The following is a 17,073-nucleotide window of genomic DNA, read 5'->3' as shown; positions in this document are numbered from 1 at the left end:
TCCCTTTCGATTCAGAGTTCACCTTGCGCTTTGAAAAATACTTTTTGCAAAGAAGTAAAGTAATTTTTATTTCCTTTACTACATGTTGAGACAAGTAGAAATTGGACTCTGTGCCTCAAATTGTATAGACATCACAAGTTAACTGCTGAACAGGCAAACATTTCCGTTGTAGCTTTGCAACTGTTTGGCTTGTCACAGAAGTTTTCTTGCTTTCCCTGTTGTCCCTGAAACCCACGGTGTCCTCGTATAATACTTGTTTTGCCTACAATGAAGTTGGATCTAAATTCTGGCTCCAGATTTTGGAGACTTGCTTTAGTATCGCACACATAACACAACCCGAAGAAAGCTTTGTCTGACTATAATTCTTGTTTCTTTTGACTCTCTGTAATACATGACACCATACACATGCCTTTAAGGGTACACATTTGACAAGATTAGTATCTTTTTTAATTGCGTTAGGATTCTTTAGTCCTATTAAATGTTGAGAAAGGGAGTTATGTTTTTTAGATTTTCCGTTTTAAAAAATATTAACGTTAATGTATGCTTTCCAGCTCAGTTGCGAAGGTTACAAGAAGATATTGAGAATCTTCGTGAGGAAAAGGAGAATGAAATTTCAAGCACTCGAGATGAACTAGTCAGTGCTCAAAATGAGATTCTGTCACTTCAACAAGTAGCAGAAAAGGCAGCATCGGAACGAGATACAGATATTTCTGCGTTGCAAGACGAGCTGCAAACAGTGCGAGCGGAGCTTGAACTCTGGCGGAAGGATGCCTCAGATTATGAAAAAGAAATTGTCAATCTGCAAGCGAGTTTTCAGCTCAGATGCCAGCAGTGTGAGGATCAGCAGAAGGAAGAGGCTACTCGCTTAAAAGGTACTTGTTTAAAAGGATGTCACAGACCAGTGCTAACAGTAGCATCCTTATCAATCTGATGAATGTCAATTATTCAGATCACTGTCTGTCTCTGTAGTCGTTTACTATGTCTCTATATGTATACACTCATATGTGTGTATTTATGTATGTGTATCAAGGCTTGTAGTGTTACAAAAGCTGTTTTGTATACTTCATTAGATGCCTAAATTAGCTTAGGTACCCTTTGAAATCAAGAGCAGACCAAGCATAATTCCACTTTAAAAAGATCGAAAACTTGTACTGTTTGAGGGATTGATACTGCCACAGATTTTCAAAGGGATCTGTGTAACTTCTGTATAATTGAAGCCTGTAAATGGATAGCTTCTGACATTTTACTTTTTCTAGCAAACCTTCACTTGAGACAAATAACTGTGTTTTATGGCTTAATAAAACTGTTCATACCATCTCACTTATAAAAATGCTAAAACAAATTTAAAATTAAAGCTTTATTCTGGACACATGACGTAGAGGTATACAATTACGTTGTGCTGAGCCAGCATAGGACTTCTTTTAGGCTCATTCATTTGTGTTTCACTTTACCTGTAATGCACCCACATCTCATGAGGACTGGTTGAGAGTCACTACTGCAGGCCTATAGCTTCAGGTCTTGGAGAATCTGCTAGTAAGAGTTCAAAAGTTTGTGCTGAAACTTTGTATGTGCCACAGAGAAACTGGCATATGTAAAATACACTTTAAATTCTGAATTGGTTAATCTTTGTGAAGTTGTCAGAGAAGCCTTTCTCCAGTTCAGACTCCAGTCTCTGTCATTGTATTACTAAGATGTGTGTAACATTGATTTTTATCTATTTTACCAGGGACTGATTTATTTCAAAGGTCTCATTTTCACCCTTTAGTTATTGCTTTAAACATTCTGTTCCTGGTAGCAGAGTCGTGGTATCTAATGACTCTAGTTTGCTATTTTCAAGTCATGGAAATTAATTTCTTCAAAGACATTTTTCTGTCACTGTTTCTAAAATGCTAGAGTAGACCTATAAACAGACTGTTTTCTCCTCCTTTGTGCCTTAGAAAAAGCTTGCCAAAAAAAAAAAAGCACTACCTTGTGTAACAACTCACAAACTTCTTAACAGTAGAAGATACTGTAGTGTTTTATAGGTGCTTGTGAGACAATTCATGTGACTATAATCATGTCAAGTATATTTGAGATTTATGATTGATACCAGCTTTTCCTCTGTTTATTAGCTGGTGATACTTGAAGCAGTCATGAAATAATTTTACTCATTTTATTCATTGCAGGTGAACTTGAAAAGCTGAAGGCAGAGTGGTGTGCTCTGGAAGCTGAATGTGTTACACTAAGGAAGGAAAATACTATGCTTACATCTGAACTTCAGCGACAAGAGAAGGAGCTTTCTAGGTGAGGGCACAGTGGATTTGTCTAGGAAGGTATCATAGTAGCTGAAAAGGTTTTGTTGTTGTTGTTTTTTCTTCCCAAAAGTGATACTAAATGCCTGATGGTGTTTCAACAAATGTATTGAAATTTTATTTATATCATAGTATTGGGCTGAACACACTTTTATGCCATGTTGTTATACCAAGCTGGTTTTTTCTATTTTGGAAATGCTTCTGTATTACTTACCACTTGTGTTATATAGACATAAGGCAACCTGACTTATTTTGCTGCTTTTAATAAGGACTTGGAAGCGTGCTTTGTGGAAGTATTTAGACTTAACAGTTATCTTTCTCCTTAAAAGACAATAAACCACATAGATCTCCTAACCCAAAAATTTCTCAGCATTCAGGGTTGGAAAATGATTCTCAGTATGGTGTCTCATGGAAGCCTGTCACATTATAAATAGTAATGATGGGCAGAAACAGTATGCTATATCATGTTTTGCTTAACAGAAAAATACAAATCTTATCACGAATGCCATAATACCTTTGGGAGGGAATTTTAGAGTGCAGGAGTATTTGTATTTTACTGTATCTCTTTTGCTGTTTGAGCACATGACATTGCTAAAGGCTATCTAAATCTTCTGCCTGGAAGTAACTTCCCCTCTTATTGTTTCATCTGCCATTATTACATTGTTTTTCAGTTTCAGATATTGGAATTCACGAAGTAAATACAGGACAGCAACTTTGTTTTATTGTAGATCTGAATTTTACCAACCATCTGGGTTTTTTTTTGTTTTTTTGGGTTTTTTTTCTGGCTTCCTCACTGTTGTAAGATCTAATTGAAAAAATAGAAATTTCCCACGGTAAAACATTTCTAGAGCTAATATGTTATTTAACAGGAATCAAACCTTTCTTTGTTGTTCCATCATGCCCTGTTTTCCACTTTTTTTTTTCTCATGTGGAAGGTCACACAAGCAAATACCGGATTTGCATAATGGAGATATGCAAGATCTCTCCTTTATTTTTCTTTGTTTTGCACAGACAAATTAACACTACTTGGTTGTTACACTGAAGTTTGTAATGGCTTAATTTAGAGCTTTCTATGACTGTTACACAATTGTACTAAACACCTGAAGAATATATACTAGATATTAGCTTATGCAACTGAAGTAAGCAGGTGTGTGTGTGCAAATAAGTGAAATACTTCTAACAACCTTGGATGGATGACTTCTCATTACAAATTGATTTCAAAATACTTTGGAATATATAATAAATACTTAGTGAATAATAAAATTAAAATAAGAAGCTAAAAATTACAAATGGGTAAATTATTAAAATTAGAGATTATGATTAATTATACACACCGAGCTGTGCACATACATTTAAAAGCAAGACTATGGCTGCCCTTTTGTGTCAGTACTTTGTATAGGGAGACCACGATGATCTGTTCTTCTATGATTGCTCTAAGCCAATATTTCCATATTAAATAAAAATAATGTGTGAAGCTTTGGAGGATGAAAATTGCTTTAAAAAAATCTTGTGTTTATTTAAATTTAAAACACATGAGGAATCAATTGGATTTTGTTTTTCAGCTCTCAGAAACAGAGTTTAGCGCTAACCAGCGATATAAGTGTTCTTGAAATGTCTCGAAAGGAACTTGAAAATCAGATGGGATCTTTGAGAGAAAAACATCAACGGGATGCAGCTAGTTTAAAAAGCCAACTCAGTGAAGCTGAGAGTCAAGCAAAAGATGTTCAGAAAGAGGTAACACAAAACATTATTTCTGTTTTGAGAGAATATAATGGCCAATGACTGACTTTTAGGCTAAAAGAGAAATATAAGATTTCTAGTAATCAAAATTTTTCATACTTTTATTGCAAGTACTTCTATGGTAGCTAACAATATATAAACTGGGGGTTAAATCTAAAAAGGAAGATTACAGATAAAATGACTTCAGTGTATCTTAGGAACCTCCTAAAGTTTGCTTTGGTGCATTACCTTAGTGAATTTACTTTTAAGCTGTTCAGACAGGTAAACCCTTATTCAGTCTTCCTGAACATTGTGGTACAGAGTTTCATTAGCTGTTGTGAGTCAAAATTAATTCTTTTTAGTCAGTATGATCTTCCTAGTTAGATTTAAACTCTTTTATTTGCCAATGGGACTATGCATTCTTTACTAAGGTCTTCTTTCATCTTACTGGATCAGTGGGCTGCTGAAGATGATTAGCAAGTGCATAAGGAAAAGCTAGCATTTGGGGCATATATTTCATCTGCCTAGCCTCTAAAGATTGTGTCTAGAAGGCGGCCATACTCTCCAACAATTACTTTAACTTATGATCATTTCGAGTGAAGTTTTCCCCAGTCACTGCTTTTAGTTTCTTTTGCAGTCCTTTGCTTTGCTTTGTCATTAACTCATCCATGTCACATTCCTTAGCTTTTTCAGAATTTGAAAAACCTGGTCTTGTTAGTCTGTGTTTTTGTAATCAGATGTATTTGTAAAGATGCTTGGTCTTTTAAATTTGTGGTAAATGCCAGTACTGAGAGTCATTGGTTCTGTCCTTACTAATCCCTGACATGAGGACTACTAGAAAGCTTGTGATCTATAGAAAAAATTGAATGTGAGTTTGAAAAAGGAGAAGCTGCCCATACTGCAGGAACATGAGGCACATTCACCCAGTATTGTTTGTACTTGAGTCACGCTGAGGATTATGGCGTGATACTAATAAGGCATAATATTTTTTTTAATGCCTTTCTTACTCTTATGTTTCAGTTTGCTATGTGGGAAGAGGGTTTGATTTACTTCACACAGAACATTGATTTTTGCAGCTATTTGACTGGTATAGCTATTTAAGCTACAGCCTAGATGCAAGAACACTCTTTAAATGTAAAGGATTCCTTGTTCTTCTTTTTCTCGTTTTGTCGTCATAGTTTTTACGGTCCTTTCCAATATGATAATGAGTGATTGTTTGGTATGCAAGATAATTTAAGGCCTTGCATTTACTTTGTATTTCCTTGGTTTTAGTAATTATAGCCCTTCAAAGTCATTGACAAAAAATCTTCGTTTAGAAAAAAAGAAAATCTAAACTAAGATTTTTCTACCCTGCTTTTATGAAAAGAGAGTGTACTGATCCAAGGCAAGTTGCTTTAGGCAGATGACAGGAAAGGAAGCGATGCGCTAAGCAAATGTAAGCGTGTGTTGGGTGTCCAGAGGTCCGCAGACTTTTTTCTCTTTGTCTTTAGTATGAAAGAACACAGACTGTGCTCTCAGAGCTGAAGGCTAAGTATGAGATGGCTGAACAAGAAAACCAGTCACTCACAGAAGAGCTCAAACAGTGTAAAGAAAACCTGAAGCTGCTACAAGAAAAAGGAAACAACGTAAGTCTGTACAAAATATGTGGGGAAATCAGGTTGTGACACTGGCAATTGTGTTGATTGAGGGAATATGTAAGTGTCAAATAGAAAAGGATGGACTTTAAAAAAAAAAAAAAAAAAAGGCTGTGTACCATAGTATATGCAAAATTCAACTCTGGTACTACCTGTGCAAATTTGCAGGTCACTACACTGTTACAATTATGCATGCAAGTTAAACTTACAGTTGTGTGACAGTTTTAAGTATGGCCTTAGATATCTGCTCTCTTGGAAACATCTGGCTTAAATACTAGTGAACCAGAACTAAGTAAAACTTTTTAATTTCAGAGAATGGCACATGGGTAAAAGCTGAGAAACCTGTATCCAAATGAATTAAGCAATCTTTTTCAAGATGCGTTTATTTTATTAGTACTTATTACAATGGATGTTCCCTCCTTACTCTTGCTCATGCTTCTTAACAGTGGTTATAGCTGATGGGCTCATGCTTTAAACAGTGCAGTTGAACTGTCCTTTCTACTCACTAATGAAAATACTCTTTTCTGTTGCAATTAATTTGAGAGTTGGTATCATTAGAATTGAGTTTACACCTAGGGACAACTTTTGTTTATACTGAAACTTCTGAAATCCTCCAAACACTAAGGGTGTGGCAGACACGTTATAAGGTGGTCATAGCCTTGTTTTAGAAACCTTAGTATCCTGGGATGGCTGGTTTATTGTCTTCCTCTACTACCTGTATAATCATTGCAGGGTGAACAACTCCTGTAGTGGACAGTACAAAACAGGAGGATAATGGATGCTTTGTAATAGCCTTTTAGAAAATTGTTTCTCTGACTAATAAGAAAGTTTTATAGGTCCCATCCTCTAAAATCAGCTGGCTGCTAGATGCCCAAAGTTTGGATGAATATGAATTGCCATAGCCAATTACTGAATGTAAAACTCTAACATAGTAGAGCTGTCAAAGATGTAAAGAATTCGAAGCCCTTCTCACTTCTTCAGCCATATTTTCAGGAATATGATGTTATAATTAATTCTCTTGGAACCTGCATCCTGCTTAGAATTCTTCTGCAATGCTCAGATAATAGTGAGTTACTAAAGTAGGCAGAAGTCAACAAACAACCAAAAAAGCCCTACTCTAACAGAAGAGATCACACTGAATAAGTGATTGTGAATGTGAGATTTTCTGCTCTGTTAAAAACATTAACTTCAGGATTAAAACAATGAGTGGAAAAAGGGGGATAGTAGAGGGAAGAAATACTGTGAAGGGAATTGGAGCACCTGATGAAAGTGGAAAAGCTTGCAAGGTAAGGGAAATTTTAGGAGAAATTTGAGGTGAGTATTTGAAGAAATGAGGAACCACAGCAGTTGCCAAAATCTGCTTCCAGAGGAGTTAGTTAATGACAGTTGAAACCTGGAGGTCAGGGTATGATGAAGAGCATCCAACCATATAAGGACTTGCAGGATAAGCTTGCTGTTCAAGCAAACATTACTTGCCATCAGTAATGTAAAACATATCTATCTTGTGGATTATTTGAAGCATCATGGATACTGGGCTGAGTTCCAAAGTCAAATTTTTCAAGTACCATTGTCCTCTTACGCTGGAATCAGTATCTGCTACTTCATTTCTGAGGACAGTGTCCCACAGAACGTGACTTACCACTGTGGAATTTGTTCCTTTTTTGCGGCCCATCTGTATCTGAGTTTGCATATCTTCATATTCTAATACAAGATGCTCGTTTTTGATGAAGCACCTACTTAAATGCTCCTCAACAATAAGGGGATTTGTTAGATATATTGATAAGTTCGTGAGGGGGAAAATTTAATCATTTGGAGGCAATTTCATTTAATGTGGTGGATATTTATCATCTGTTTCATTTGCCAAAATGCCACAGCCATAAATGTGTATAACTAAAAAAAAAAATCCATAGGATTGTTCAGTGAACTAACAAATGTTAGAAAAGACAAGGCTACTGTACTCCATTTGGGGTATCATTTAAATATTAAGTTTTTATACTTAAGTTTTACTTTTTAAAAAATTGCAGTGTTGTGTTCTTGAAATGCTTAGCAGTGTGGTGTACTACTTGTGCTTGCATGCTTGTAGTCACTGATTATTTCCTGATGCGCTTTATATGACAGATTTATTTATGTGAATGGTTTGAGGACATTAGCTGCTCTGGTTGACTTAAACTTCTGGCACTTTTTTGAACACTGCTGTGATTATTTCTACCAACATGCTTTCTGTGGGAAGGTGGCACTCCGATTTGTGGCACCAATGACACAAAAATAATCCTGCATGAAAATACTTCAATAGTTACACATAATTTTTCTGTGAAATATTTGCCTTGATTAAAACAAATTTAAATTGAATGGCAGAGACTAGAATACTTTCTAAGATTCCTGTGTTTTGAACCATATTGGAGGCTCTATGAATAAGTGACTTCTACAAATTCATAACAGGATGAGATTTTATTTATGAATCACGATGTTTTAGAAAGTCTTCAAACGTTAATTTTTTATTCATTTGTTTATTTGACTGAACAAAATCAAGGTGGCTTCAACACAAAAAAGTTCTTAAAATACTTAGCATGGTTTGAACTTAACCTCTGTGTGTCTTTGTATGTGCACAAATATATAGGTTAGGATACAGAGAAAGTGGAAGTCTTCCAAGGACAGCTTAAAAAGAATTTAGATCCATTTTTGCTTTTAATTTGTCATGTTAAGGATAGGGGCTGTCCATCCAGAATGTGAAGTAGTTTGCAGTTAATTGAATGTAGCTGAGAAAATATGTAGATGGTTCTAATGAGGCTGTAAGCTAAATTAACCCTGCAGTCTTGCCAGCTGGTAGTTTGGCCCAGCTGCAACATTTGATTGATTTTTTCAGAATTGCATTTGGTCACAAGGCTGCTGACCTTCCAGAGATGCTGATCTTTGTTGTATCTCTAATTGAAATGTACTTCCCTGCTTTTATAGTAATTTAGTGTTGATTGTACAGTCATGTTACAATCTCATGGAAATGTCTGAACTGGGTTTGCCTGTGGACATAGTTGTAATTGATTCACTAATGGAGGAAAAAAAATGTTTTTCCTGGAGGCTGGTGATGGAAAATGGGAAAGGCTAACTAGCAAGGAATGAAGAAGTAGCTGAAAAATTCAATATCTGGTGTGAGTCTTTCTACCTTAAGAAATCCAGATGGGATTTCCTATCACTTAAAAAAACAAAACGCAGCTATAAATAAGATACAGGCAAATCAGTTTAAGATTTGTGTTGTTTTTAAGTGCTAAATTCCAAGTTGTGACAAGAGGTTTCTTAGAACATTTTCTGCTTACTTCCCTTTATTTTTAAACATCCCTGTTCATTTGAGTAGAACGGTGTACTAACTTTGTATACCAGATTAGATAATGCTGTATTGTGTTAGATGTCTTTAATACATTTCAATTAAAACACAACTCACTGACTTATTTTCCCCTCTCTAAATCATCTTTACCTGATTGATTTATAGCACAAAGTGATTTTTAATATCCCTTCCCTTCTTTAGCCTTCCATATTACAACCCGTCCCAGCCGTATTCATCGGCCTAATCCTGGCTTTCCTGTATTGGTGTTACGGCCCATTGTGGTAGCGAAAGGTACAAGCACTACTGTTCAGTCAATGTATGTTTGTCCCTCTCACCTGTTTGTGCCATTTCTGTATAAAATAGTGCATGGTGAAATGCTCACAGGTATTTCTTTACCTGAAGCAAACCCTTCATTTAATATGCCATTCTGTTGATACTGATGAGCTGAGCAATCAACTAATCATTTAACATCTGTGTGATTTCTTTAATTCTAACAATGGATTTCGTTCTAACTGGTTCTGAATGTGCTGCTTCTAACTTGGTCTCAGTTTGTCTTTAGCAAATGGGCTACCTTTTGCACAATGCTGTGATGCTAGGGCCTGTAAGAAAACTTAATTGCTTAATTAACCAAGAAAAATGAAGAGTTTGCCTCTAAATAATAATAAAAATCAAGAAGCTTTGGTTCCTATTTATGGACTAAGAAATTCCTCTCTGGCTCTAAACACTTTAATTTTTCTCACTGTTGCTATGAAGAAGATGGAAAAAAAGACAAGATGAGAAATAGGTGGTTGGTTTGTATTCTGAACTCTCAGCTTGCATTTTCTCTAATGTCTCTCCGTGTGTCCTCCTCTTAAAATGCTATTGTCATGAAATGTTGTGACAGTCCATTAGAAATGATGTTGTTAGGATTTGCTAGAAACTAACTTCATAGATCTGGATTTGAACATTCAAAAGCTAAGTTAAAGATGTCAGTACTGCATAAACCTTTGTCTAGCGATTACTTGGCACGAGCCATGTTTTAAACATCTTAAGCCCTCACATGTTTAATAGCAGATTTCTTTGAGGTGCGTACAGTAATGAAGGTGGAAGTACGGAACTGCCAAAAGTTCTCCTGATGATCTTCAGTCATGAAGAGTTGTGGAGTTCCCTTTGGTAGAGAAGCACGGTTTACTGTGATGCTCTAAGTCAGGACTAGCCTGCAGTAGGGCTCATGGGTAACATTTTAGTGATGCCTATCAACAGGTACTCAAGACTTTCAGGAACCACGGGGTAAACTGATTAGTATGAATTAGAGCAAATATGATATTGATTTTTTTTTTCTCTCCACACAGAGACAATGGCCTTGGATGCCTGTGATGGCAGCTTTGGTTGCTGTAACAGCCGTGGTGCTGTACCCAGGCCTAACCAGAGCTTCTCCATGAGAACTGTTGTTGAATCCATACACCGTCCTCCCTTTAGAAGCTGGCAACATTCATATACTGAGGGAAAACAGATTAATTCTCTTCCTTTTTACCTCTTAATACAGCACAGCTCTGCGTGAGAACAGCAGTAGGGTCATTTGCTTTAAACTGTATAAAATGTATCTGTCTATAAAGAGGGAATAAAATTGTGATTCATCATACTGTGAGCAATATTTTTGCTTACAATTTCATGCAAGTTTTAAATTAGTATGTTGGGATTCTGAATACTATAATGGTGGCCTAAAGTAGGCTTCTTGGTACCAAATTATTTATAATGGCTAGGGTTGTGGACACTTACTTTAGAATCTGATTGCCAGATTTAAAAGGAAAAACACATTTCTGATTTGGACGCCCAAGCCAAGTAACCTTGCAGATACTTGGAAAACAGATGCCATGTGCTCAGTGCCTTTCAGTACAATTTTTTTTTTTTAAAACTGGTATACCATTTTACTTGCTGTTAGTCACTGAGCTGTTGGGAACAAGACTTAAGAAAACTTGTCTTACCATGCCTTTTGAAGGAAGCGTATTTTTCTTTGATAAGGATTGCTTATTAATGATTTTTGGGAATAAACACAATTCATGTCCAGCCTTAAAGAGATAGAGATACTGATGGTGAAGACCAGCCTAAAGTATTTAGTGTGCGCGTGTGCGAGTGTAAGCATGTGTGTGTTCTTGAGTGAACTAAGGTATTTCTGGGAGCAAGTACTTGGTCATTTGATGGACATAGTGCGGTGATTCAACTTACGTTACCTTTAGTTTGAATGTAATTTATTAAATTTCATATATTTAAAGAGATATGTTCTTTAAAAGTATGAATACTTTCTCACATATCACATGTATCAATTTATTTTTTCAGTCATTTGATACTTTCTGACTTGAGCTGGAGAAGCTCTTTAGATAAGCTTTTGTTGATGTAACTTTATTAAGAGAACTGCTACAGTACATCTGTGATTAGCTGAAAAAGAAAAATCTAAGATACATAAAATACTACAAAATTGGAATCATGTACCTGATGAAGTATTGTCAGGTGAAGGTGATTTTAATTTGGTAGTAAAATTTTGTGCATCCTCATCACATGGCTGTAAGTATGATGCAGTGGTCCCCATTACAAAGTTTATTTTCCTTATCCAAGTACTATAACTATTGCTATTTGCTGACTTTTGGTGGGAATCACTGTAGTTAGTACTGAATTAAATGTAGACTGTAGTTGTCTTGTTCAGCTCAACAGTTCTGTCAAAAAAGTTTATTAAAGACTTAAATAATATGCTAAAGAATGGTAAAGTAAAATGGCTCTGCTAAAGGAAACTTCAAAATAGGGAGGTAATCTCAGCAATTCAATTGGCTTTAAAGAATATTATGGCAATCGACAGATAGTTTAAATATTTAAATAGAAATTTAGCATATAATTTACTTTGTGAGGTTTTGAGGGTCATTGTCCTTTAATTAAAGGTTCTATCTTAAGTTACATGGGATTTGCTAATGGGAGGATTATTAGTTGGAAAAAATAGTCCACAAGTGACTTGTAGAAAATAAATATTGTCATTTAGTTCATTCATTTCATCCTTTTCAGTTGCAGGAAGCCACCCAACCACAGAACACTCGTATGCCAGTGGTACTTAGTACCTCTTGTATATAGGTTATTGCAAATATTGTTCTGAAATGCTTAACTTCAGAATTACATTTTTTAAAGTAAATAATTGTTTTAAATCTATTTTGTAAAGATATAAAAATACAATAGAATTTCTGGAGTACAGATTAAACTATTTGCACTAACACACGTGATGTGCATGATTTAATAAAATAACTTTACTCTCCCTATGCATGTTTGAGTTGAATGTCATTTGAAAACAAAAGATTCATGCTAAGTTTCTTTTGCACTAGATATTGCCACAGTTACTAGGCACAATGTCTGCAGCATGTCCAGTAATAGCAAAAGACTTTTTTTTTTACTTTGTATTTCACATTTGCACTGGTTTAAGTTTTTGTCTAGCTGATCTCTCTCCTGTCTGTGGTTTTCAGAAAGAAGGGGGGGAGGAGAGAGCCACGGAAGGCTTGGGAGCATATTGCCATGGGGTGGAAAAAAAACGTTCACAGCTGAAGGGTGGATCGTGCCTGTGGCAGGGGTTGTGAGATTGGAGGAGCAGTGGCTGCAGGTAGTGGGGTGATAGTGGAAAGCCCTTCTAGGGGAAGGGAGCCTGATGCTGCCTCCTCTCTTTTTTAGCATCTTGAACTCCCTGTTTGTCCCTCTTTCAGCTACTGGTTCTTTTCCAGTGGATTTCGTTCGCTCCTCCCTGCTGGTAGCATGTAGACATGGTGTGAGGAGGTGGAGTGGAGCCTGGTGGAGCAGTGGTCCCTCCTGGCTGGCAGCGGGGATGGTGCTGGCTTCCCTGGGACCAACCTCAGGGCCGGCCTGTGCTGCCGGTTGGTGCCCCATACTGAGCAACACTGCCTGTGACATGCGTTTTTTCTTGTGTTAAAGACAAATGTTGTGTTTTCAGAAATCTTTAGAGCATCAGAGAGCTGAAATTTGAGACCCAACATGGTTGTATTAAAGGAGAAAGATTTCTCATTTAACTATGTGCATGTGTGCATATTTATATTAAATACACAGGTGCATAGTACACATTGCATGGAGGTTTGTGCTTACAAGTATAGCTGTGGTTCCCTAATACAGTGCCTTTCCCAGGAGTTCTTGACGTTTGCGTGTTCAGAATGGTCAGGAATGAGCTAAAATGCACAGTTCACTCTTTTGTTGTGAGAATCCCTGGAGAAGGATTGGATAACTGGGAAGCTGCTGTTCTTCAGTGCTTTGATACTAAAGCAGCAAGTGGAGTTATTTTGCAAGCACTCTATGCACAAACCTTTCTATTTTTTTGTTGCATTTGTTTATGATAAATGTGTGTGCTCTTTTACCTTCATATTTAGGTTCTTTCTTTTTAGTTGTGAGGCTTGATTAGCTAAGCCTTGGAGTTACTGTAACAAGAGCAGCTTTTCACAGGTGCGTAAGATGCTCTATTTGTAAAATAAGTGCTCTGAGCTTGCACTGAACTTTGAGGTTTTTAAAAAGGTTCCTCATACTAGAAAAATTAGTCTTGAGTGTTGTTTTATCAGTTGCTAGTTCAATTTGGAAGATTCAATATAGTAAAATACCTGAATGCTACTTCAGTTTTGTCCTGGTGTCCTAAAAGAATTCCACCTACATGGGGACTACACCAGCAGGTCTTTTATTTAAAAATATAAATATACAATATATAAAAAATGTAGTGTAACTTTCCTGTTCCTTGTAGCTGAATTAAATGCATTATTCCAGAGTCTTAGCCTGATCCTTCTTGCAGAATCTCTGGATTTTTTTTGGTGCTAAATGGAGAATTGTGAGCCTGCACAATATATTGCAAAGTTTTCTCATGAAACAGTCAGTGAGACTTAGTATCAAATGACTGATGGCTGAAGCAAAGGTAATCTGTGCATGTATTTTGGGAGTATATTTCTAAGTTATTTTTCTTTCTCTAATTAAGTCTTCTGAAGTACTGGTTCAAACTTTCAGTGTGCTTTACATAAGATTTTGAATGTCTGCTGCCTTAATCTGTAAGGTTCTGCCACTTGCAAGAATCACGTCTTCAGCTTGAATCTTCTCCATGACAAATCCACTGCCGAGATTCATTCCACCAGCAGCATCTGAGTGCTTTAAAACACCAGGTCACCACAATGGCTTTTGGGAAGCCACTGTCGTTTGCACTAGCTCTGCAACTAGGGCTGGCTGGTTTCCACCAGAGGCCTTTTTTTCCCCTCTGGCTTTTCATTCACCATTAGTATTTCATTAGCGACTGTCTCAAGATTTTGAGTCTCCGCTAATATAGCAATTGATCATACAAAAGAATTAGAAGCCATATTCTCTCCCTCTCTTGCGAGTGTATACCTCTGGATCTGTTTAAAGGGTGATTGCTTCCAGCGAACAGCTGCACTGAATTCCCCAGATCCAGCTGATTTGCTCATCCCAGTCCCTCTTTGTGTGTGCTTCTGGACACAGAATTTCTTTCCTTCCTCTCTGGTGGGCAATTGGGCTGCAGTATGGGGGTCTCAGTTCTTCCTGCCTTCCTGGGGTTTTAGTTTGTGCCAACTCCTTCAAACTAGTGAGCAAAGGTTTGCCTACAGAGCCAGGTTCTTCTGCGTGGAGAAAGGGTTGCACCCACTACAGCTTTAAAAATGGTGGGTGCTACCAGTATTTGACTAAAGGCTCTTGTAAGTAGAAGGCAAATGAGCAATTGAAATAAAGGTTTCAGTGGTAAGGGCCATTAGAGGTCCAAATTTCCGTTCAATGGTAGAGGTAGAGGGAACTCATATCTGACCGCTTTTCTGGATGTCACAGGCATAAAACTTTACCCACTGATATCAACACCAGAAGCATAATGTCAAGAAGTTAAGCATATATTTTAGGAAAAAAAAAAAGAATTCTTGCTTTAAGAACTTCAGCAAAAGAATCAGTCATGTCTGTAGGTAAGTTACTTGGTCAACTACTGTCCTCTCAGAAAAAAACAAACAAAACCCAACCAAAACACAACCCCCTGTTTGAGTTCATCTTGCTTTGGCTATCAACTATTGGATTTAAATATATCTCTCTTGAAGGATGTTCTACTACTGCAAATGTTGTCCTGATCCAAGGATTTTGACATACCATGATCAAAATACCTTCCAATCTTACTTTATATTAATGGATTTAATTTCTTAATTTTTTCTTTATCCCTCTAGTTTTTGTTGTCAGCTTTTTAAACTATTTCTTGTTTTCTGAATTTTTTTTTTGAAGAATAAATGCCAGAACAGAACATGTCCTTACAGTAATTACCTTACTAACATCATATAAATAGACAATAAGCTTTATATCCTGCTCTGGTATTAGTATTTGGCTGCCTACCAGAACCTTTTTTGGGATTCACTGACTTCTAGCATCTGGATTTTAATCTTGTGAATCAAAACTTTGCATTCCTTGCATCACCCCACCCCAGTGGTATCCGACTTGGCAATGTTGTTTGGTAAAAAATGCTGTAGGCAGGCATCCCAGGGCAACAACCCGTTCCCATTACTGTTCAGCAGTTCATTGATGGGGTTTTTTTCCACCTTCAGGTTTTAGCAGGGCTGACTACTGAAGCATTTCTAGATTATTGATTATCAACTGTTGAATGGTAGTGAGCCAAAACCAGATCCCTGTAGGACACTAGGGAAAACATTCATAGAATACTTCCTTCACTTAGTTTTTTGCAATCTGTCATCTGGTTTTTAATCTGGATTATTAGTTACAGTGATAGCAGTGCACTGATCACTTTTATTGGAATGGCAAATGATTTACAGAAGTCTTGGTTTAATAACACCAATAAACCTAAGTTTTTTAAAACCCATAAAAGTGGAATTTTATTTTAGAAATGCCTTGACAGGCAGGGATTATTCTACATTCTTGAATTTTCTACTGATTACTTCCAGTAGATTACTCTGTGATTTGCTTAGATCTTAAGGTGAAGCAAAACCACTCCTTTTCCCAAGATCATACATTTTATTCTCTTCCCTCAGCTCCATCATGTTGTTGCCTGTTACTGCTGTTTCCCTCTATAAGGCATTTCTAATTCTAAATTATTCATGTGACTTTAGATTTTTCAGTCTACTTAATTTGGCTCAGCATTATTCCCAGTGCTGGAAATGTCACAGTTCTAATGCACTGAGGGTGTGTGTGCATGTGTATACATTGCTGTTCTGAGACTGCGCTTGCATGCGGTAAAATAGATCATGATTACTTGCGTTTAGCAACCATGACAATGGAGATGTAATTGAGATTTACATTCAAATTATTCTCAGCTGTGGGAATGGAGATGTTGTATGGAGATGTAATTCTTTTATTATGTTAGGTGATACATTGAAAATGTGGATGTGCTTCCAAGCATGTCTTCTCTTCATTGTATCTGATGAAGATACATCCAAAGCTTGGGTTAAACTAAAAGTAACTTTTTCCTACCTGATCATATTAATCAGTAACTTGAGAGAAAAAGGTTAAGTGATCAATTCATTCTGTTCTATTGGAATAAAATTTATCCAAAAGCTAGCCCGTATTTGTTTCAGTACGTTCTGTTAGGAAATTGATTTTTTTCCTTTTTTTTTTTTTTTAGAAGCACCACACACATACTATAAGTGCTAAAGGACTGCCTTCAGTATGGAATGGATTTACTATTTTAATCTTTTCATGATAGATCATTTATGAAGTTTATATTCTATTTAGATTTCTTGTAAGGAATTCTTGCTCTGGAAAATACTTTATTGGGCATGTCATCAGTTTTGATGTGACAAAACTACTACTTATCTTGAATAATATAGTGGCTCTTATTTAAAAATGTTCCAAATATGCAATATGTCTTTTTGGGATGAATAAATGGTAAAAATTACGAGAATAAATTTACAACACAACAGAAAGCTGGTTTGTATTGTACATAGTCTTTCATTCAGCCTAACTCCAAATTTCAGCACTCCACAACTTCCAAATAACCTGCTGCACTCTGCTTTATTGCAACAGAAGACAAGTTACTAGTTAATGAAATCAATTAAAACTTTTTTTAAAATTGGAATCTATTTACCTGTTTACTTTGTACGAATGGGGTTCACAGCCATATGACCTT

At 36.4% G+C, this 17,073-nt stretch overlaps 1 protein-coding gene across 38 annotated transcripts in view; it reads left to right on the top strand.

Annotated features, from left to right (window-relative positions):
- The window catches only part of SLMAP (sarcolemma associated protein), an 88,841-nt gene extending 76,601 nt beyond the window's left edge, over window positions 1-12,240 (top strand). For 22 of the 38 annotated variants that reach the window (XM_075053198.1, XM_075053194.1, XM_075053216.1 and 19 more), the window contains 5 exons: window positions 552-872; window positions 2,166-2,283; window positions 3,854-4,025; window positions 5,501-5,635; window positions 10,292-12,240. In XM_075053198.1, coding sequence (XP_074909299.1) covers window positions 552-872; window positions 2,166-2,283; window positions 3,854-4,025; window positions 5,501-5,635; window positions 10,292-10,381 — 836 coding nt within the window. In that variant the 3' untranslated portion in view covers window positions 10,382-12,240. Of the gene's footprint in view, window positions 1-551; window positions 873-2,165; window positions 2,284-3,853; window positions 4,026-5,500; window positions 5,636-9,161; window positions 9,252-10,291 lie in introns of all 38 variants that reach the window. The other 16 variants (XM_075053207.1, XM_075053224.1, XM_075053201.1 and 13 more) reach the window with 1 other exon arrangement.
- Window positions 12,241-17,073: the final 4,833 nt, after the last annotated feature.

This window comes from Buteo buteo, chromosome 21 (assembly GCF_964188355.1).
Source record: "Buteo buteo chromosome 21, bButBut1.hap1.1, whole genome shotgun sequence".
NCBI lineage: Eukaryota > Metazoa > Chordata > Aves > Accipitriformes > Accipitridae > Buteo > Buteo buteo.
Note: the sequence above shows the minus strand (reverse complement) of the source record. Positions and strands in the feature narration are given on the sequence as shown.